Here is a 22,881-nt window from a genome sequence, read left to right as displayed (position 1 = left end):
ATAGAGATTAAGCCACATGGTCCAGCTGGTAAGCAACAGAATGAAAATTTTCATCTGGGTGGGATGGCTGAGTGTGGGTCAAAAACTTTATTAAGAGGACACATAAAAATAATTGTACAACAATGTGTATATAAAACTTGATTAAAACTTATTTTGAAAAAGTTTTTAAAGGCCACATGAATAAAAACTAAACAACATCACTATTCTGAACAGATATCTGCACCCCCATGTTCACTGATAAACTATTCACAATGGCCAAGACATAGAAACAACCTAAGTGTTCATCAATGGATGAATAAATATAGAAGATATATAAATATTATTCAGCATTATTCAGCCATAAGAAATAAAAGGAAATCCTGCCATTTGTGACAACACGAATGGAAGTTGAGGGCATTATGTTAAGTGAGATAGGTTAGACAGAAAAAGACAAATACTGTATGATCTCATTTACATGTGAAATCTAAAAATAAAATCAACTTACAGAAACAGAGAGTAGAATGGTGGTTGCCAGGGCCTGGGAGATGCTGATCAAAAGATACAAACTTCCAGTTATAAGTTAAATAAGTTCTGAGAATCTAATGTATAGCTTGGTGACTATAGTTAATGAGACTGTATTATATACTTAAAAATTGCTAAGAGAGTGGATCTTAAAACTTCTCACCACATACACACACAAAAAAGGTAACTATGAAGCAATAAATGCATTAACGAATCTTATTGTGGTAAGCATTTTGCAATATGTACATATATCCGATCAACTCACTGTACCCCTTAAACTTATACAATGTTATATGTCAGTTGCATCTCATAAAACTGGGGGAAAGGAAGAAGTCACACGGTAATAAATATTTTCATCTTTGCAGACCAGATGGTCTCCATCAAATAAACTGAATTCTGCTGTTACAGCATGAAAACAGTCATAGACAATATATAAACAAGTGGGAAAAGATGTATTCCAACAAACCTTCATGTTATGTAAATGAATTGTGATATAGCCGTACAATGGAATATTATTCAGCCATAAAAAGGATCAATTTATGATTTTTAAAAAAGCACTGATTCATCCTGTAATATAAATAAAACTCAGAAACATTAGGCTCAGTGAAATAATAAAAGCCCTAGCTGGTGTGCCTCAGTTGGTTGGAGCATCATCCCATAGCCAGAAGGTTATAGGTTCAGTTCCCGGTCAGGGCACATGCCTAGGTTTCGAGTTTGATCCCTGGTCCAGGAGCATACAAGAGGCAACCTGAGGCAACTGACCAATGCTTCTCTCTTGCATCAGTGTTTCTCTCTCTCCCTTCCTCTCTCTCTCTCCCATTCTCTCTAAAAACAATGGGAAAAAAAGTATCCTCAGGTGAGAATTTAAAAAAATAAAAATAAAAACAAACAGCAGGCATAAAAAGTCACATACACATGATTCCATTTATATGAAATGTCCAGAACAGGCAAATCCAGAGAGACAGAAAGTGGATCAGTGATTGCTAATGAATAATGCAGAGTGACTACTTAATTGGTACAGGGCTTTGTTTCAGGGTGATGAAAATGTTTTAGAACTAGATAGAGGCAGTGGTTACACAACATTGTGAATGTACTAAATGCCACAGAAGTGTGTACGTTAAAATTAGTTCACTTCATGTAAGATGAATTTCACCTTGAGGAAAAAAATAAAAAAGATTGTTCACGAAACAGACACAGACAGCTGGTCCATAGGCTGTAGTTTGCTGACTCTTGCTGTACAATATCTCTTAGGAAAACCCAGAGCTGAATTAAAAACACACAGGATTTAAAAAATCTTACCTCAAAGCCCTGCATACAGCAATTATTAGTATTATTAATTATTAGGGTCTTCATTGTTATTGTACTACTACTACCAAGTTGAATATTGCTAACTCTGACCTTGGCTCCAAGCCCAGCCCTTCTCCCAGTTCCACTTCCTCTGGCCTCTGGCCCTGATCCCAGCCTCGCTCCAGATCCGGGGCCCAGGGCTCTGCCTGTCTGTGTCAATGCTACTTCCATTAGCGCTGTCCGCAGGCCGTGAACAGTAGCCGCTCTCACAAGACCCCTGGTCTGTCTGCAACCTGGAGGCGCCTTGACCTACCTGGCACGTGGCCTCACGAGGTGGGAGAAAAGTAGGGTTCAAGGTGATTTGCCCTTGGAAGCTTAGCCTTTCTGCTTCCTCCCAGGCTCAGCCCAGACCAGGCGCCTGTGTATTTGTGTATGTGTGCGTGTGTGTTTCACAGACCGACCCCAAACTGACCCCACATCCTCAATCAAGCCTTTCATGTACTCAGCAATGCCTCCCCGCCACCCACCTGGTCCTTGGCCTGGGCTGGGCATTTCTGGGCACCCTAAGAAGACTTAGCATCTCCTAGTCTCAGGAAGACAGAACTGGACAGAGAAACTCCCAGCCCTGAATGGACAAGTCTAGGTTGAAAGGAGGAGCCCTAGGCTAGGGAACCAGGAAATAAAAACTGAGCAGCGAGGGGTAATCAGGGAGGCTTCCTGGAAAAAGAGTCCTACCCTAGAAGATCACAAATCCCAGATAGACCCTAAGGGAAATGCTGGCCAGCCATGACATTCCCCTGGTTCAAACTGGACCCAGCATCTGCCACCAATCCCTAGCTTTAAAAGGAAATCAGCCTCTCTTGCTGGCCCATGAATTCCTGGGTGGCGTTGCTCCGCAGCTAGTCTGCAAACTCTTCCCCAGGGTGAAGGGTCATAATCACATTGATCCATACCCAGCCACGGGATACTGTAAATGTGCACTGGACTTGGAGTCCTCCCCAGTTCCTAGCTGTGTGACCTTGGGTTCACACTTAACCCCATAGTTACTTAACCCCTCTGAGCTTACCCTTGTGCTGGGTAAAACGGGCATAAGATGGTTAAATAAAACCACAAGCCCCACCCCCTGCACCTGGCCCAATCAGTGGGAGAATCAGGGGGACAAACTCAAGGTTTATACTGCTGAATCAAGACCATTCCCAGACCACGGGGCATCAGGTGGGACCTCATGGACAGCCACCCCCACAGTATCCCAGGGCTCCCCGCTGCTCTGCACAGGGCCACCAGGGCGAGGGCGAGGTGAGGGAGGCACCGGGACAGGATTGGAATTCCTGATTTTTCCTTTTACCTCTGGCTCCAGTATTTTCTGCACAGCCTTGTCCCTGATCCTGTCTCCATCTGTTCTAAAGTGTTGATATTTTGTTCATTGTGGACTTCTTGCATTCACTTTTGTCTATTAAAATATTACTTAACTTGTTGACTGAGATCTTTGGTACCACCTTAAACTTTGTGCCAGAGGAGGATGCTCCACTCTCCTCCTTCTAGTCCCTGCCCCAGATGGACCCATAGGCTTCCTCCTGCACATTTTTTGACCAGGCAGAGCCCCATACCCTTTGGGAACTGGGACTCAGAGGAGATTTCCTCAATTCCCCTGGACAGTGGCCCCCATTCACTCCCTCCCCTAGAACCCTGCTCCCTGAACCCCCACTGTGCCCCCAGCTTTGTGCTGGGTGATGCTGAGTCCCCGGAAGGAAGACATTGGATACCTGAGCAGGCTCCCTCTGGGGAATCCCAAGCCTGGCTCAGCCTGGGCATTCCCAGGCTTGCCCAGGGCCTGCCCTTTGTTGGGTGCCCAGCCTCGTGGGTCCCCCGGAAATTCCCCAGGCTGGTTTCACGGTGGGAGGCCCACAGTGAAGCAATTTACACAACACCCCAGTCATGTTGAGCCCATCCCACCCAACACTCAGATAAAGGGGAGGCAGGCTCACTTCTGCAAGACTCAGCCACTGCCTGGGGGAAGAGGGAGGACCCTTCGCTATCAACCTAGGTGAGCCATCAAACTGGGTCCTGGGACAAAGTCGGTCAGGGTCCAGAAGGCCCTGGGCCCAATCCCTGCTCTATCCGCTACACCTGGTGGCTTTGGATCAGGAGCTGGAACTGAATGAGACACCTCCTGATCCTCTGGGTTCACATCTGGCCCTGGCAAAAATAATCCCCAGCCTCTGCGCCCATTCTCTGCCTGAGCCTAAAGTGCTGACAGCAAAGGCAGGAGGCAGTGCCAACTTCAGGTGCGTTCTCTTCTCCCCTCCCCCAGCACATCCAGTCTTACCAGTTGGGCTGGCAACTGAAAGTCCCCTGTGGTGGCCAGCAGCAGCTACCAAAAGATCGGGAAATAGGTAGGGCTTGCTGGATTGGCCTCAGTCTGCCTTTCTGGGGAATGGGCAGAGTTTGTTAGAGTCTAAACTACCTGGCCTCCGGGTGCCTCTTGGGTTGGGCTTGGCTTTCAGACCCTTGACCTCAGTCTGGTCAGAATAGGATGCGGAAGCCCCTGGGAACCATATGACCTTGACCCGGGACACTTTGTCCCCATGCCCCTGCTGCCTCCCGCCCACAGCTCTGCAAGGGGCAGCCGTATCATTCACCCCTGGACTTTGACAGTGGCCAAAGACTCCTCTCCGCTCTCTGTGCCTGTCTCCTTCCAGCCCTGCCGAGGTCTCTGCTGAAGTCAACCAGATATGCCCCCTGGAAGCTGGAATCCCACAACGGTAGTCCGGGGTGCCCTCTGGATCCTGCTCGGGTTGGTGCTGTGGCCGGAGCCAGGGACAGGTAGGTCAGAAGCCAGAGGCCTGCGGCAAGGACAATCAATTCTACAAAAGTGTACTGCTGTCCCATCTGTGTCTGGCCCTTTGCAGGGTAAGACTGGAGACCCCAGGAGACCCCAGGAGACCCCAGTCTCAAGGAACCTCCAGTCTGGGGACACAGATGTTTCTAGCCCCACAGGGTCAAGGCAGGGGGTAAGGGAAAGACCTGGGGCCAGAAGAGCGAAAATCAGGAAGGTTTCCTGGAGGAAGGGACACAGATCTAGAGCAGGAAGGAGAAGAATTTTACTTGGAGAGAAGCAGAAGAATGACAATGTGAATGGTCCAACCCAAATTTCTGGGTTCATAATCTTGCTTCTCCCACTTTCTATCTGTGTGACCTAAGGCAGGCCATTTCATCTCTCTGAGCTCATAGGGTCATCATGAAGATTAAATTTGTTAAGTTATCTAAGTCCCTGGCACAGAGTAAATGTTTAATAAATGTTAGCTATCATTCAGCAACCCAGCTCTGAGCCCAGCACTCCCAGATTCCGGTTCAGCCACTGACATTTCCTCCACAAGACACAGGCCCACCCTCTGCCTCCCGGAACATCCTCCAGTCACCTTGCCCTTTAAAATCCCCCAAACTCCAATCCGCCACCAAAAACTGTCCCTCTTTCCCTCAGAATACTTGGGGACTCTGCCCACTTTTGTCCCTCGCACTGCCACCACCCTAGCTTTGGCGATCTTCACTGCTCACGCCCACAGGATTTCCCCTTCTCTTCTCTAGCCTCCTGAAAATTCCCTCTCCACAGGCAGTCCAAGGAGCGGCCGTAGCGCGCTCCTGGTCATGAATCTGCCATGGCTCCCCAGTGCTCGCGGATCGTCTCAGTTCCTTAGCCTGTTGTCTGTCCCTCAGCTTCCTCATTTACTAGCGAGTGGTGTTGGGAGTCACAGGGCTGTCAGACAGAGAGCACGGAGATGTGGACGTGGCGGCAGCAGGAGGCTCAGGAGCAGGGAGTGCTGGGCCACTGGGCTAACGCCGTCCCTCCTCCTGCAGCATCCCTGCCCCTCCTCATGGGCTCTGTCATCCAGGCTCTGTCTGAGCTTGAGCAGAAGGTGCCGGTCACCGAGGTCAGCCACACTGCTTCTGTGTGGAAGCTGTCAGCCCAGGACTCCTCTGGTCTTCGCGATCCAATCCATCGCTTCCTGCTAGGAAGATGGAGTCTCCAAGCCACCAAGTTGGACCTCCTTGCGCTGAGTCCGGAGCTGCGAGGCCTGATGGAGGAGGTGGCTCGACACGATGTCCGGGGCGGGCAGGAATACGGGGTGGTACTGGCACCCGATGGCTCGACGGTGGCTGTGGAGCCTCTTTTGGCGGGGTTGGAAGCAGGGTTGCAGGGGCACAGGGTCATCACCTTGCCCTTGGAGAGCACAGCTCCTCCTCTGGATGCTAGAGCCACCTTTCCAGATGTTGAAGCCATGGTTTCTGAGGTAAGAGCCACCTCCCCAGGTCTCAAGGATGCCTCTCCAGATGTTAGCTCTGCAGACATTGGAGCTATGTCTCTAAATGTTAGAGCCACAGATCTCAACGTGGGAGCCATCTTTTCAGATGTCCGAGCCCCCTCTTCAGACGTCCAAGTCACCTCTCCAGATGACCACACCTCCTCACCAGATGCCAAAGCAAAGTCTCCAACCACTGTGGACAGCCTCCTGCTGGTCACCTTGGCCAGAGACCTGGGCCTGACCTTCCTCAAGGGCTCCCAGACCCCGAGCCCCCCAGGCCTGGGAGCTGAGGGCTGCTGGGACCAGCTCTCCGTCCCCAGGAACTTCAGAATCCTGGACCCCGGTGCATCACTGCTTACCACGGCCTTCCTCAATGGTGCTCTGGATGGGGTCATCCTTGGAGACTACCTGCACCGGGCCCCTGAGCCCCGGCTACCCCTCAGCCTCCTCCTGAGCCAGTACTATGGAGCTGGGGTGGCTGGAGACCCACGACTTCGCAGCAATTTCCGAAGGCAGAACGGAGCTGCTCTGACTTCAGCCCCTGCCCTGACCCAGCAGGTTTGGAGTGCCCTCCTCCTTCTGCAGAGACTGGAGCCAGCACATCCTCAGCTTCAGGGCATGAGCCAAGAACAGCTGGCACAGGTGGCCACCCTGGCCACCAAGGAGTTCACTGAGGCCTTCCTAGGTGAGAAGGGTCCCCTTCCCCAGGGTCCTCCCCCTCACAGACGCAGATACCATCAGCTCCATGTGGTCAGGGGGAGCCTGGACTAGGAATTCCAGAGGGGAAACAGGGCTCTGGATGGGGTGCAAGGGCAGTTGCACAGGTAAGCAAAGGCTAGATTCGGGTCTTGAAGGATGAATAGGGGTTCATCTCACCAAAAAAAAGTGAGGAAGAAGACATTGCAGGAGGTGACTCAGCACATGCAAAGGCACAGAGATGGGAATAAAAGTTCAACCAGTTACTCCAGTGTAACTTTAGGTGAGTTGCTTCACTTCTCTAAATCTCACTTTCTTCAGTGAAGTGGGGTTAATCTGCTACTCCTGGATTTGCTGGATGGTTTGAGAAAGAAAGCAAGTAGATCACAGCTAAAGCATAAGTGTGGGCCAAGAGTCCTCTTCCTCAGTGCGCTGTCCCTCCTAGGGCTCAGGGTACGCCCAGCTGCAGAGAGTGCTGCGTCCCGGGTTGTAAAGAGCCTTGAAGTCTGAACTACAGCCCTTGGGGGTTATCCTGAAGGGGGTGGCAGTCAGAGCCGAAATTCTAATAGGACTGAGGTGCTGTAAGATTTAGTCAAGTTGGATCCCAAGGGAGGCCAGCGTGGTGTGAGACTGAACTGTCCCCAAATCTAGAAAGAGGCTCGGGGAATGGCACAGATGCGCTCTCCTCCCCCAGGGTAAGGAATGGAGGTGCAGGCGGCAGGAAGAGAAACCCTCGCTGACCCCCAGCCCTCTATGCCTTTCCCCTCAGGGTGCCCGCCCATCCACCCCCGCTGCCGCTGGGGTGCAGCACCGTACCGGGGCCTCCCGACGCAGTTGCGGCTGCCTCTCGGGTTCTTATACGTGCATCACACATACGTGCCGGCATCCCCCTGCACCACCTTCGCGCGCTGCGCGGCTAACATGCGCTCCATGCAGCGCTTCCACCAGGACACTCAAGGCTGGGATGACATCGGCTACAGGTAGGCGGGGCCTGTGAGCAGGGGCGGGACCAGTTACTCGGCGCAGACCCTGGATGGGCGGAGCCTAACGTAGGGGGCGGGTTGGACCAGAGTAAACCTGGAGAAACAGAGGAGGACTAGTGGGATGGGTGGGGCCAAGGTGGAGAGGGGCTTGGCCTAAACAACGGTGGGGCCCTCTGGGGCTGGGGCGGGGCAGTGATGGGGTTGGGCCTAAGACAGAAAAGGGTTGTGAAACGGGCAGGAGCTGGACTTGATACGTCGTGGAGAACCCGGACAGAAAGGGGCGTAAACCAACGCCGGAGAAAATAGGAGGGTTACTGTGGTGGTATCTGGTGGAGGAGTGGGACAAGGCAGGGTCTGACAGAGACAGTGAGACCAGGCAGGACTTGGCACAGATATGGGGTAGGGCACTTGTGACGCCGTGCGTCGGACGCCCCCTTCTCCTTCGCAGTTTCGTGGTGGGCTCAGACGGCTACGTGTACGAGGGCCGCGGCTGGCACTGGGTGGGCGCGCATACACGAGGCCACAACTCCCGCGGCTTCGGCGTGGCCTTCGTGGGCAACTACACCGCGGAGCTGCCTGCAGAGGCCGCGCTGAGCACGGTGCGCGACGTGCTTCCCAGGTGCGCGGTGCGCGCTGGCCTTCTGCGGCCGGACTACGTAGTACTTGGCCACCGCCAGCTCGTGCGCACCGACTGCCCTGGCGACGCGCTCTTCCACCTGCTGAGCACCTGGCCTCACTTCGGCGCGGTGAGTCCGCGATGCCTGCACTACCTCGGCCTGCGGTCCATCTGACACAAGCTCAGCCCCTGACCCCTGCCTGCCTGCCTGGCTTCCTGCCCAACCTCAGCAGGCCCCTCTCTTTCCTGTAACCCCTATCCCCACACAGCCTCAGCCAGGTCCTTAAATCTCTCTTGCAACCCTTCTATTCAGGCAACCTAGTCCCAGCTTTTAAGTTGTTCTGATCGCAACATTTCCCACCCACTGTCCTCTGCCTACACCACCTCAGCCTAGCCCCTGATCCAGCCAGCTTGTTGTTTGCCCAGCTTCCAAAACGTCTGCCCTCTCAACCAGGGACCCTGACTCCTCCAGCAACCCCTCTGCCCTCACAACTTCAGCCTGGCCTGCATCCCCTATACCCAAGTCACAATGCTTCTGCCTGCACAACCTCATCCCAGCCCAGCCAGCCTTGGATTTACCCCTGCCCCCTACGCAAAGGACCTCTGTATACACAACAGAAACCTAGCTGCTGTCTCTCTACAGAAAACCCCTTTGCCTGCACATTCTCTATCCAGTTCCTAATGGTAAATTTCAGTCTTCTGTCCAGAAAGTACCATCCCTGAGGATCCTTGTGCAGCCCCAGACTCCCTGACCCTTGATGACAATTCTTATGCCGGCACAATCTAGGCCCGACCAGCACAACGTTGGCCCCAGACCCTAACTCAATCGCCAAAACACCTCTACTCACACACCTGCACGATCTCGTGCTACTTGCATACTACCACTCTATTTCATTAAGCTGGCCTGCAATTAGAGTTGTATCCACCTCCTCACTCAGTCTTCTTCCTCATACTGGGTTTCACCACGAGAAGAGGTGACCCAGCCTCATGTTCGCCCCCCCACCCCCCGATCCTGCCCCACCATGCCAAGCCTCATACTCTCTTGTCTTTTCTAGAATGTGAAGCGAAGACCTGCCAGGAGGGCCTCCAGGAGATCTAAGAGGAACCACCTCCAGTGATCTGCTAGCCACAGGCCTCCAATAAAGTGACTGTGGAAAGAAAGCCTGTGTCTATGCATCCTCTGTGTTTGCGCACATTGCCTTGGTTTGGATTTGCTCAGAATCAGACCCTGAGACAAAAATTCCAATGAAACTAGTTTGGAAAGTGATCCCAGGACATATCATGTGGGGAACAAGAAAGAGAGGTAGGGAAGGGAAGGCGGCCCAGAAAGGGTGTTTTATCAAGCAAGCTGGCGCAGGGGGCACATGGAGCTCAATCCCACTGGGGACCTCTGGGAGACAGCATAGGACACACCCGGAAGTCATCCCCCCTAAGGGGTGACGAAACTGGAGTATTAATCCTCCAACTCCCATAGCCATTGGCTGAGGACTTCTCTCGAGGAGGTGCTAATTCTCTGGCACTTTGGGGCTGCTTGTTGCATGGGCTCCATCTGTCAGAGAAAGTACGGAGTTGGGAGTGGAGCCAGTATGCAATGAGGTGGTAAATGCTCAGAGATATGGAGGAACACAGAAAGGCTCCATGTGTGTGCAGGGAGTGGCCTGATGAAGTATGAATAAGATGGGCATATCTAAGGCATGTGCACCTGCCTGAATACATCCAGCTCCAGAAGAGTCTTTGGCCCTCACTGAACACCCTCCTCCTCAGGATGAGTTATAGAATTTATGAGGCCCAGTATGAATGAACAGGCAGGGCCTGTTGTTCAAAAAGTGAGAACTTCAAGACAGCAATAGCAGAGCATTAAATCAAATGTAGTGTGGAGCCCTTCTGAGCACGGGGTCCTGGGTGACTGCACAGGCCACATGCCCATCAAGGTAATTCTACCCACCCTACTCTGTGGATTCTGGCCACCCTTGCCTTTACATAAACCATTTCTTCTACCTAACATGATCTCACGGCCGGCTCCTTCTCATGCTTCAGGTTGCAAATGCACCTCCTCAGGGAGGCCTTCCTGGATTTTTCCAGCTCAAAGAACATCAGTTCTGCTTAGCCTCTCCATTTCAATCCTTCTCACCAGGTAGAATCGTCCTGCACTGTGAGGTCCAGGAGGGCAAGAATCATGTTTATTTCGTACCCCATAGCTTCTTTGGCACCTAGCACGTAGTAGGAAGCACTCAGGAAATATTTTTTTGAATAAAAGAAGCCTCCTATTATAAACTTTCTGAGACTGATATTATCATTGTGTTGTACAAATATGGAAATTGAAGATCAGAGAGAGGAAGTGACTTGCCTGAGGTCACACAGCGAGAGAAGGACCAGCTGGCACTGGAACCCACTCATGGGCCAAGATTCTACTGACTCTCATGTTGACTCACTTATTTCTCAGAACAGTAATTGCTCACCTCTTTTTCAAGAAAACGTTTCTTAGGAAAGCGCATCAATGAATTTTCACAACCTAACACATCCATGTCACCAGCACCCTGCTCAAGAAATAGACATGTTATATATATGTTATGTGGCTTTCACCTCAAATTTTTTCTTTTAATTCTCACCCAAGGACATGCTCATTGAATCTTTAGAGAAAGAGAGAAAGAGGTAGGGTGGAGGGGAGAGAAAGAGAGAAACATCAACATGAGAAACTTCTATCAGTTGCCTCCTGACACACCCCAACCAGAATGGAACCTGCACACTTTTGGTGTACAGGACGACACTCCACCAACTGAGCCACCCAGCGAGGACATTCACCTCAATTTTATTTTTATTTTTTTAAAGATTTTATTTGTTTATTTTTAGAGAGATGGTAAGAGAGGGAGAAAGGGAGAGAAACATCAATGTGTGGTTGCCTCTTGTGCGCCCCCTGCTGGGGACCTGGCCCTCAACCAAGCATGTGCCCTGAGTGGGAATCAAACCGGCGACTCTTTGGTTTGCACGCCAGCACTCAATCCGCTGAGCCACACCAGCCAGGGCTCAGCTCATTTTAAAAGCAGAAACAGAAACCATGACCAACTCCCAGAAGCCTCCCTCATGGCCCCTACCTACTAGCCCCTCCAAAGGACACTGACATCCAGACTTGCTGCACATAGTTTTGTCTGCTTTGGAACTTAACACAAATGGGATGATACAATGCATAGTCTTTTTCTCTTGGCATTGTTTGTGATTTATCTGAGTTCAATCATTCAGTATTTTGTTCATTCTCGTTGCTGCATGGTATTCCACTGTGGGAAGAGACCACAATTTACCCATTCTATGGTATGTGGACACTTGGGTTGTTGCCAGTTTGAGGCTATTATGAATAATGTCAGTGAGCTTATCTATTGGATGAACTGCTAGGTCAGAGGAAAGGTATATGGTCCATGTTTGTGAATCAGACCAAACAGTTTTCCAGCTTGAGTGAATGGGTCTACACTCTAACCGGCAGTGGATGAGAATTCCGGGGGCTCTACGTTCTCACCAGCATGTGCCATTTTGCAGAGAAGGCAACTGAGGCTCAGAGAGGGGTACATGCTGCGTCCTGATCAGTGAGAGAGTCTGGTTCCTGCTCAGTCACCTCCTCTCCTCCTGCATCCTGCCCGCCCCCCCCCCCCCCCGGTGCCTTACCAGCCTGGCTGTGGGGTGGGGTGGGTCAGACAGGGTCACGTGGAGTAGCGTTCAGGAGGAGGAAGCCAGGCAGTGCGCAGAAGGCTGCTGCTTCTGAGGCTGTCAGGAAACCAAGGTAAGGGAAGGAATGCCTGTGGCCCCTGACTCGGGGGCTTCCTAGGGGCAGAGCTGAGAATGGGGGTGGGGGGCCAAGATAAAGGCAGTATGCGGGCAGATACATAGCAGAACTGTCACCTTCTCGTGCCCCAGGAGAATCCCCACCATGGACCCACCATCAACAAACCAGTCCTCAGAAGCCCAGCCTGCAGCCCCATCCCCACTAACCTCCTATCGCTGGCACACAGGAGGTGGTGGGGAGAAGGGGGCTGGAGGGTTCCACTGGGGCCGCCTCGCGGGCTGGGGGAGAGCACTGAGCCACCAGGAACCCATGGTCAGCCAGCCAGCTCGTCGCTCGCTGTTCCGCCGTGTCCTCTCTGCACCCTCCAAGGAATCACGTCCAAGCCGCCCCCGAATATCCAAGAGCTTCTGGGGGAGGAATAAAAGCCCACCATTGGAGCCAGAGTCAGGACCAGAAGCTTCAGGTATGTGGCTCCCCCACCCAGAGCTTGGGCCGGATGCTTGGGTTTTGTCTGCCTCCAGAGCATCAGCTTTACAGACACAGGAAGTTGTGGGGAGAGCAAAAGCCCAACAGGAAGTGGCTGGGACTCAGCTGCCCTGTCTTCCCTCTTTCCGCCTTACCCAGGGCCTGGGGGAGGGAGGTGTGGCCAAGGGCCTGGGGCCAGGGGGTCCACTGAGGAAGAGACAGGGAATAGGTTCTTGGCCCCAGCTGGTCTCTTCTCATATTCAATGACTCAGTCTCATCCTCTCCTGCCTGGATATCCATCTCAGCCTCCTCCTGCTCTCCAGCTTCTATGTCTTAGTTTCTTCACTTCCTTGGGCCTCAGCTTCCCCATCAGTTAAATGGGAATCATGATCCCTACCTGGAAGGGCATATGATTTCATTCCTTCATTCATTTATTCGTGCATTCAAGCCGAGGTCTTTGAGCATTTACTATGTGCCTGGCCTGGATTTAGACACTGAGGACACAGCAGTGAACAAAACATGTCACTTGCTACCCCGTGAAGCTCACAGTGTAGTGGGCATGAAAGACAGTGAACAAGTATAAATGAGGAAATGACAGATGGGGCTAGGTGTTGCACAGAGGGATCTAGAAGGGTATCAGGAGGACTGGAGTTCATGCATGAAGCACTAGCCAGGGCCCAGCACATTTTAAGTAGTCCATTAACAGTGGGAGTATCATTTCTGCCCCTTGTGGTAAAACAATAGGACAGCCTGGTAACCTGGGAGGGTTGATTCAGCCCTTCAATTCTTGGAAGTTTTTAACTCTCATCATTCATAGACCCATTTTTCAAAAGCATCCCTTCAAATCCCTCCAGGTATCAAGTATTGCCCACTCCTTAGAATCCAGAGAGAGCTCTTTCACAAGCAGACCTGATCTTCAAATGCACAAATACCTCCCATGGCTCCACCAAACCCCCAGGATAAAACCCTTTGTAACTGGCACCCAAAGTCCTGCACCAATCTCTTCCCGGACCTTCTTCATCTCGAGCCTCTGAGCACCCCCACACCCTTTTGTCCTTCCCTTTATTTCCCTGGGCCTTGCCATGTCTCAGCCTTCGATCAAGCTGTTCCTGCCATCAAGGTCTAACATAAATTTACTGTCTCTGGGAGGCCGCTACACTGGCACCACCCTCTACCCTGAACTTTTTCCGTCCCTTTCTCAGACTTTGAATATATCCCACCTTAAACTAGTTATTTGTGTAAGAAACCAAGGCTGCTGTCCTGTCGTTTAACTTCTTGGACCTAACCACTGAATTGGTTCAGAGAAGAATGCTTGCGTCTGAGGCCCAGCTCAATCACTCACAAGCTGTGTGAACATGGGAGAGTCACTCGGTCTCTCTGGTTTCAGTTTTCTCCTCAGTAAAATGGGGGTTATAATAGCCCTTTCAATGGTTTTGGAGGATTAAATGAGAGAAAGCATGTGGAGCAGTAAACGCAGAACAGGCTCCACAGTAGGTGGGCTGAGTCTACTACCCATAACCAGTGGGGACAAGGCCCAGAGAGGGACCTTGCTCAACAACTACTTGACGTGACTGCTTGGGAGAGGGAGGATGAAGTAAAGAGGAGGCCCTTACGAGGGAACCCCTGGTGAGCCTTGGTGAGTGAAAAGGGTGGTCTGAGGTTCAGGGAGAACTCCCAGGTTCCGGCAACTCCTCTTCTACCCAGAGCCGGAGCGAGAGCCGGAGACCGCTAGTCCTCAGATCCCTGAGGCCCCTACACCCGATGTGCCCATCTGGAATATTGGGGCCTTCACTCTGCTCGATGGGAGGCTGGTGCTGCTTGGTGGTGAGGAGGAGGTGAGAGAGGGCCTGTGGGCAATGGGAAGGCAGGAGGAGAAGGGAGTGGAGATAATGGAAACGTGTCTGCCTCTCCCTCGGTCTCCCTGCCTGCCTCCCCTTTCTGACTAACCACTCCCATGGAGAAACAGGGTCCTCGACGGTCCCGGGTGGGGAGTGCTAGCTCTGAGGGCAGCATCCAGGCAGCCATGGGGAACCTCAGGGATCCGGGTAAGTAAATGGGAGAGGTGGGGAGGGCAGGGGCCTTTGGGAGCCTGTCAAGGTAGGGCAGAATCCAAGATGACCCCATCCCCCAACCTTCTACCCCTGACCACCCACAGACAGGACCCCTGGAAAGACCGAACCAGAGGCTGCTGGCCCCCACCAGGTCCACAATGTTCGGGTGAGACATCCAGTGGGGGTGGAGGGAGAGCACAGACCTCAAGACTCTCAGAGGTGAAACGGGACTATTACTGGGCACTTCTGGGCAAGTCACTGAACCCCTCTTGGCCGCAGTGTCTCTGTCTGTCAGATGGAGCTAATGGGGGAACCTCCCTCTCTGGGCTGTTTATCAAAGTCAATAGAGAATGTAGGAAAACATATGATTGGTGCTTCAGAAATGGAATCTATTGGCTGCCTTTATTATTCCTACTAATACAGCCTGAGCTTTTGGTCGCCTAAGCTTGTGGTCCCCCAAGACCAGCAGACCCTCCAGGACACCCTGAGGGAAAAGGAGCTGAGGAGGGAGCACAGGGTGCTGTCCAGCTGACGTTCCTCTCCCCACAGGGGTTGCTCAAGCGGCTGAAAGAAAAGAAAAAATCCAAGTCAGAGCTGGGAGCCAATGCTTCCCGGGATGGGTAAGAGTCTCTGAGGGGCTAGAGGGGCTGGGATTCAACATTGCCCCCTCCCCCTCCCTCATCCTGCCTACCATTCTGACCTTCAACACATACCCTCTGTGTCCCCTTCCATGTGCTGCCCTGTGCTGGGCCATGCTAGGGCCACTGAAAGACCCTAGCATGGGGCAGTTCCCCATGGAAGAGTGGGAGTGGAGTCTGACAGAATAACTCAAAAATGGGAGCTAAGTTAACATCCTGGTCTGGGAGTGTCAGGGAAGGGAACTGGGCTGAAATCCAAAGGATGGGTGGAAATTAACTAGGCCAAGAGCAGGGACAGCATTCCAGGTAGAGGGAACAACATGGGTAAAGGCCAATAGGTCAGATGAAGACACAGAAGCAAGGCCAGTGTGACTGGAGTTCAGACAATGAAGGATCAAGTGAAGAGAAATGAGGTCAAAAGATATCAAGAGCTATACTATGTAAGGTCTTGCAGGCCACCATAAGAAGTTGGGTTGATCCTAAAAGTGACGGGTTCAAGTCCAACTTAGGTTTAAGTCCATCTTGGCCTCTCTCCACCCTTCAGGCTGTATGAGGTGGTGGGAGGAGATGGGAGAAATGACCCTTGTTCCCTCTCCCCTCCCTAGGACCCCCAGTGTTCTGGGCTCTCGGGAATCTCTGATCACACTCTCTGAGCTGGACCTGGGCGCCGAACGGGATGTGCGGGTCTGGCCACTGCACCCCAGCCTCCTGGAGGAGCCCCACTGCTTCCAGGTAAATGCAGGCAACTCTTCAAGTCATCCCGACCTTTTGGCTCCACCCTTGGTCTCAACCGCGCACTGGAATCCCTCTCCCCAACAGGTAACATGGGCAGGCGGGAGCCGCTGCTTCTCCTGTCGCTCGGCTGCTGAAAGAGACCGCTGGATCGAGGACCTTCGTCGCCACTTCCAGCCCAGCCAGGTCAGTACAGCGTAAAGTCAGGAACTTGGAGGCCCGGGCCACACCCGGAGCCCCGCCCCTTTTAGCCAACCTTCGCATAGCCCCGCCCCTTAGACTCTCCTGCCCGCCCACACCTATGCAACTTTTCCGAGACCTTCCTCATCTAGTACCAGCCCCTCGCACGACGACCCCCCGTCCCTTCTTTTCAATCTCCATCCTATTTACACCCAAAGCTCCGCCTACCAAGTAGTCTCCAAGTCCCCATCCCGCGGCTGTTGCGCAGTACCCTATAGACCCGATCTATCCGGCAGATCACAGAACAGCTCGAGGTCTTCCGCGTGGCCACCTTGGGACCCCTGTGGCCCGACTTTCTTCCCCCAGGAGTCCAGCGATATGCCTGGGGACATGGGCCCCGCGTTTCACCTCTGGTGCTTACCACAAAGCACCCACTTCTCCCTCCACCATTCTGGCCCGCAGGACAGCGTGGAACGAGAAGAGACGTGGCTGAGCGTGTGGGTGCACGAAGCGAAGGGGCTGCCACGGGCGGCGGCTGGGCCGCCAGGAGTGCGCGTCGAGCTGTGGCTGGACGGCGCGCTGCTGGCGCGCACGGCGCCGCGGGCTGGTCCGGGCCCGCTCTTCTGGGCAGAGCGCTTCCACTTCGAGGCGCTGCCGCCAGCGCATCGTGTGTCGTTGCGGCTGCGCGGAGCGGGCGCAGGCAGCTCGGCGCTGGGCCGCGCGACACTGGCACTGGAGGAGCTGGGCGGCCCCCGCGCGTCTGCGGCGGGCGTGGAGCGCTGGTTCCCGCTGCTCGGGGCGCCAGCCGGCGCGGCGCTGCGGGCGCGCATCCGGGCGCGGCGCCTGCGCGTGTTGCCGTCCGAGCGCTACAAGGAGCTGGCGGAGTTCCTGACTTTCCACTACGCGCGCCTGTGCGAGGCACTGGAGCCCGAGCTGCCCGCACAGGCCAAGGAGGAGTTGGCGGCTGCCATGGTGCGCGTGCTGAGAGCCACTGGCCGAGCGCAGGTGCGGTGCGGCTACTGGGCGGATCTGGGTGTCCTGACTAAGTGGCACCTGCCTGGGGCGGTGCTCCCTGAGGGGTGAGGCCTGGATTCAGCGGCGAAGGTCTGGGCCTGAGCTGAGCCTCAGCGCTGAAAGGCTTAAATTTCTGCTGTGAGAGGTGGAGGTTCCGTCCTGTTAGGTGCCCCAGCAGTAGGGGCCGGGCCTGACCTGCAACTATGGGGAGTGGGGCCTGTGCCCAGGTGGGAATGACTCGCCAAGGGCAGGGATTCCCCCTGACTCAGTCTGTGCCCAGGCAACATGACCCCCGCTATGCCCAGGCACTGGTGACAGATCTGGGCACCGCGGAGCTGGCACGCAGTGGAGGCCGTGAGGCGCTGCTGTTCCGGGAAAACACATTGGCCACCAAGGCCATCGATGAGTACATGAAGCTGGTGGCACAGGACTACCTCCAAGAGACTCTGGGTGAGCAGTGCAGGGGAGTGGTGTCTGATATAAGGCTCCTGGGAGGACTAGGGGGTTCCAGGGGAAGATCTGGGAGTCCCTGGGTAAACTGAATTCTGGCAGTAGGTGATGCCTTGGGGGTGCCGGGATCCGGAAGGGAACTGGGGACTCCCTGAGATGTTCGGTGCCCCCAGAGTAAATTGGAGACAGAGCTGGAGGTTGGGTGTGGTGGGTCCTTGTGGTCATGGCCCTGGCCCCTGTCTGGCTGTGCTGGACTGTAGGGCAGGTCGTGCGGCGTCTCTGTGACTCCACGGAGGACTGTGAGGTGGACCCCAGCAAGTGCCCAGCCTCAGAGCTGCCCCAGCACCAAGCCAGGCTGCAAAACAACTGTGAGGAGGTCTTCCAGAATATCGTCCACTCCTATGAGTAAGAACCAGGGCTCCAGCACCTAAGCCTGCCCCTGCCTCCCAGCCACTGTGCTAGTTGCGAGATAAAATACAGGGTGTTCAGTTGAATGTGATGCAATATTTGGGACATACTTATGTTCAAAAATTATTTATTTTTTACCTGAAATTCAAGTTTAACTTTGAAGATATTTCAGTTTCATTTGCTAACTCTGGCAACTCATTCCCAATGTTATGCCAACTAAACCCATGTAACCTAGGACGCAATTCCTTGTCCTCTAGATACGGGTGACCACAGACCCTAATTTCATGCCACCGGACCCCAGTTAACATAGGACCCCAACCTTATGATCTCTGATTTCAGGTGATATCATGCCCCCAATCGCATGACCCTTGGCCTTAAGTGATCCTCTACTCCAAATCCCATGCAACTGATCACAGGACACCTGGGATTCCAATTCCTTGACCTCTGACCTCTATGCCTAATCCCATGTCACCTGGGACATCAATACTATGATTTCTGAACCTAGGTGACCCCGCGAGCCCATTCTGTTTCGTATCGTGTACTCTGTCTGGCACCACAACCTCATGTTATAGCTAGATCCCAAGCTCATGGCCTCTGTCCCCATGTGAACCTGAACCCCCAACTCCAAGATCACTGACTCCAAAAGTCACCACAGTACCACCACCATAAATCCTGATCCCAAGCATCATTATCTCTGCTGTTGTCAATCTTGGAACTCAGAACGCAGGTGACTCCTAAGCCCTGACCTTAGGAGTTTGATCAACTTTGAACTTCATGCCCATATACTCCCCCTTTGACCATTGCCTATTCTTTCCCAGCTGGTTCCCAGCGGAGCTGGGCATCGTTTTCTCAGGCTGGAGAGAAGCATGCAAAGCACGTGGCTCCGAGGCACTGGGCCCCCGGCTGGTGTGTGCCTCTCTCTTCTTGCGGTTCCTGTGTCCTGCCATCCTGGCACCCAGCCTCTTTGGCCTGGCACCAGAGCACCCAGCACCCGGCCCAGCCCGCACCCTCACACTGATCGCCAAGGTCATCCAGAATCTCGCCAATCATGCCCCGTAGGTGCTGGAAGGCTGGGGGCAGAGTGGGGCCGTGGGGGTGGCAGATGCATGACCTGACCCACCCAGTTGGACCTTTGCCCAGGTTTGGTGAAAAGGAGGCCTACATGGACTTTATGAATAGCTTCCTGGAGAATCACGGACCTGCCATGCAACGCTTCCTGGACCAAGTGGCCATGGTGGATGTGGACGCAGCCCCCAGTGGTTACCAGGGCAGTAGTGACCTGGCCCTCCCGCTGGCAGTCCTTCATGCCCAGCTCTGTACCATCTTTGCTGAACTTGACCAGGTATGACCTGAGCCCAGAGCCCAGTATATGGCATCGGGAGGCAAGAGGGCAGGGAAATCCTGGCTCTAGAGAGCTTGCTCAGCATCTTCCCTACATGCCTCACCAGGCAACCCGTGACAGCCTGGAACCCCTGCCCACCATCCTGCAAGCCATTGAGGAAGGCCGGCCTGTCCCTGTGTCTGTGCCAATGCGTCTTCCACCACTCCCAGCCCAGGGCCACTCCAGGTAACCTGCCTGCCTCCAGTCTGGTCCAGTTCTGGTGGGTGGGAGAAGTGGCAGGGCCAAAGGCAAGCACAGGGTCTGACAGGGATCAGAGGTGAAGGCAGGATTATGTCAGGGGTCAGGGATGGGACCACATTGGGGTCAGTGTCAGAAACAGTGTTGGATGGAAGTCAGAGGCTGGGGACGGGGTCGTCCAAGGGATCAGGGAGAAGCTCACTGTGGGCAGATGGCAGGCCCAGGATCAGATTGAAGTCCAAGGTGGAAATTGGTCATTTCAGAGGAGAGGTCACATCTGGTGTGAGAGAGAGAAAGTGACATTGCGGTCAGCAATGAAGGTCAGGTTGCAGTGAGAGGTTGTTGATGGAGTTAAATCAGGGGTCACAGTCGAGTCAGATGTCAAGGTACAACATCAAGGGTTATGGACAGGTTAATACTGTAAGCAGAGATCAGGGTCAGATGGCTCAAGGGTATGGGCAGTCATGTCTGGGGTCAGAGGTCAGAGACCATGGTCTTTCAGGGGGCAGAGACAGGTTAGTCTAAAGTCAGAGGTTGGGGTTACGAGGGGATCATTTAGGAAGGAAGAGGATACCCTTGTGAGCAGAAGTCAAGCCCAAGGTCAGATTGGAATTGAAGATACAGAGAGGGTCAAGGCAAGGGTCATACTGTGTCAGAGTTCAGGACAAGTCCAGAGAAGAGTTGGTGTCAAGGATCATAAAGAGAACAGTATTGTCAGAAGTCCAGAGCAGGGTCAGGGGTCAAAATGTGATCCCATCAGCGACTGGGTTACACTGAAGTAAAAGATCATGGGTGTGGTCATTTCAGATCAGAGCTAGGGGTAGGGTCAGCTCAGGGGCCAGTCAAGGGGCTGAGCTCTTCCATCTCATCCCCAGCTTTTCGGCAGGGGAGAAGCCTGGCTTCCTGCCCCCTCGGGATCTCCCCAAGCACACGCCTCTCATCTCCAAGAGCCAGTCCCTTCGCAGCGTTCACGGCTCAGGATGTTGGGCCCGGCAGCGGCCAGACCAGGAGCAGCCGCCACGGCTGCCCCGGCCTGTGCAGCGCACACAGAGTGTACCAGCCGGCCGCCCCACTCGCCGCCGCCCGTCTGCAGGGCCCCGGCAGCGACCCAAAGGCTCCGTACGCACAGGCCCCGCGCCCCGCGGCTGGCCCTGCACCGGGGCCTCGGCCTCGCTTCCTAGGAAGCCGTCAGTACCCTGGCAGCGCCACCTGGACCAGCCGCGAGACAGAGACCAGGCGCTAGGCACGCACCGACCCGTGGGCAAGGTAAGGTCCAGCCTAGGTCTGCGCACAGAGGGAAGAAAAGAGACTGGGAAGCCAGGCAGGTCTGGGTTCAAATATGAGCTCCCTACGTCGTGTTACCCTGGGCCTAGCTCAACTGTCTCTGAGCCTCAGTTTCCTCCTCTGTACAAGAGAGCAACAATCCCCAAGAGGCAGGGTAGTGAGGATGCTGAGCGCACGGAGCAAGGGAGTTCAGGGTCTTCCAGAAGAAGGGGCGGGACTTCGGGTCAGGTTACAGTGGGTCCCTGCCCCACAGCTGGCCGAGCTGCAGCGCGAAGTGGCCGCCCTGCGCGAGGAACAGAAAGTGTTGTCCAGCCTCGTGGAGTCGCTGAGCACCCACATCCGGGCCCTGACTGAGCAGCAGCAGCAGCTTCGCGGCCAACTCGAAGACCTGGACTCCAGGCTCTGCGGAAGGTGGGGCCTGCCTCTCCATTAGCTCCGCCCCCACGTAGACTCGCTATACATAATCAGGCCTTACTTTCATTCAGGCTCTGCCTCTCAGTCAATCACTCAGTCGCACTCAGATCCCACCAGGCACGGTCGCGCCCCAACATACCTGTCTAAGACCCACCTCTCGGTCAGCTCTGCCAGTCCCTAGGTGAGCCCAACCCCCAGGTCCCTGGCAGGTCACCTGGTCAGGCCCCATCCCTCAATCAGACCCTCCTAAACAGGTTGGGCCAGGCCCTCTCATCCGGGCACGCCCTCGTACCGGTCACCACCCCACCCAGGACGGGCCAAGCCCCGCCTCCAAGGGTTTCGTTTCATCCTAGGCATTCCGGGCTCTGATTCAGCCCCTTCAAGTTTACCTAGGCCTTGTTCCCAAGTCTGGACAGACTCCGCCTCTAACTTCAAGCCCCGCCCCCTGAACCCCTAGGTCTCCAATCAGGGGCTGAAGGGGAGTTCCCCAGTCTCTGAGCTTCCCCCTTGCTCTTGATTCCCGCAGGACCTCGCGTCTGGATCCAGAGCGTGACCCTCCAAGCAGTAACGCCCACTGGCTGAAAAGTCTGGTGAGCCCCGCCCCCGACTGATTTCCTGGGGCAGATCTGGGCGGTGAGGAAACGAGGTTTGGGGTGCAACTCTCCCCTGGCTCTGAGCGCACCGCTGCTGCCTCTCCAGGAGCACCGTCTGGCTGAGATGGAGAGTTCTCAAGCCCAGCTGAGGGATGCCATCCAGAACCTGCAGTTCCTTCCATGGACTCCTGGGACCTGGAGCCAGCCCCTGCCCCTCAAAGCACCCTGCGTCAACGGAGACACCACCTGAGCTGCCCACTCCACCCCACGTGGTCTGAGAGCAAAGAGTTGGCCGTTTTAGGGGCCCTGCCTCAGCCCTATATGGCCTACAGTGTGGAGTGGAGCTGTAGGTGGCAACTGGTCTGGCACTGTGAGGTCGCCCAGTAAAATCTCGATGTCAGTAAAATCGATGGTTTCTTTGTCCCTAAGTGTTGCCAATCAGAAAGCAACTCCTCTCGTAAATTCTCCCCTAATTGGAGGGCTCATGACGAGGGAGATGTAAAGAGATTCTCACCAACTGTGTGACTTCAGGCCTTCACTCTCTCAGAGCCTCAATGTCCTCTTCTGCAAGTTGGATCTAAAGGTCCTTACACAGTAAAAGACCCGTTGTTTAAAGTATTCAAAAAAAGGTATTCATCATTTGTTAGGCCCAACACATACTTCTCAATGAAGCCCAGATCCCCACCAGATCCCACCTTCACCAACCCCCAGGCCCCACTTGAGAGTATCTTCCAGGGTCCCTAAATCCCCCACCAGCTCCTTCATAGCAGGGAGAGCATGGGTCTGGGAAGCAGATGAAGAAATAAGTGGGTAAGTGTGGAGATAGTTGAGTTCTGTGGCTGTTGGCTGGATAAATGAGTGAACATTTGAATTATGGGTGAGGCGTAGAGTGGATGGGACATAGGCAAATGAATAGA

The 22,881-nt window shown here is 54.0% G+C and overlaps 2 protein-coding genes across 3 annotated transcripts; both read left to right on the top strand.

Moving 5' to 3' along the window:
* Nucleotides 1-4,412: 4,412 nt before the first annotated feature.
* PGLYRP2 (peptidoglycan recognition protein 2) lies at nt 4,413-9,539 on the top strand. The gene is made up of 5 exons (XM_054578669.1): nt 4,413-4,611; nt 5,644-6,774; nt 7,555-7,765; nt 8,217-8,514; nt 9,440-9,539. The coding sequence occupies exons 1-5, from the start codon at nt 4,521-4,523 to the stop codon at nt 9,500-9,502; spliced, it is 1,794 nt and encodes a 597-aa protein (XP_054434644.1). The 5' UTR covers nt 4,413-4,520; the 3' UTR covers nt 9,503-9,539.
* A 2,761-nt stretch (nt 9,540-12,300) lies between these two features.
* On the top strand, nt 12,301-22,856 carry RASAL3 (RAS protein activator like 3). Of its 2 annotated transcripts, none has more exons than XM_054578667.1 (17): nt 12,301-12,654; nt 14,328-14,456; nt 14,588-14,666; nt 14,777-14,838; nt 15,222-15,259; nt 15,916-16,042; nt 16,130-16,228; nt 16,685-17,227; nt 17,542-17,686; nt 17,947-18,091; nt 18,913-19,149; nt 19,235-19,436; nt 19,543-19,661; nt 20,549-20,939; nt 21,211-21,368; nt 21,898-21,961; nt 22,071-22,856. In XM_054578667.1, exons 1-17 carry the CDS (start codon nt 12,301-12,303, stop codon nt 22,212-22,214), a joined length of 3,036 nt encoding a protein of 1,011 aa, XP_054434642.1. In that variant the 3' UTR covers nt 22,215-22,856. The 2 variants fall into 2 exon arrangements, with proteins under 2 accessions (XP_054434642.1, XP_054434641.1); XM_054578666.1 differs by having other exon boundaries at nt 15,222-15,292.
* Nucleotides 22,857-22,881: the final 25 nt, after the last annotated feature.

This window comes from Pteronotus mesoamericanus, unplaced genomic scaffold (assembly GCF_021234165.1).
Source record: "Pteronotus mesoamericanus isolate MK-2021 breed Mesoamerican mustached bat unplaced genomic scaffold, CSHL_Meso_final contig_502, whole genome shotgun sequence".
NCBI classification, from domain to species: domain Eukaryota; kingdom Metazoa; phylum Chordata; class Mammalia; order Chiroptera; family Mormoopidae; genus Pteronotus; species Pteronotus mesoamericanus.
The sequence above is the reverse complement of the archived record's forward strand: the minus strand, read 5'-3'. Positions and strand labels throughout refer to the sequence as shown.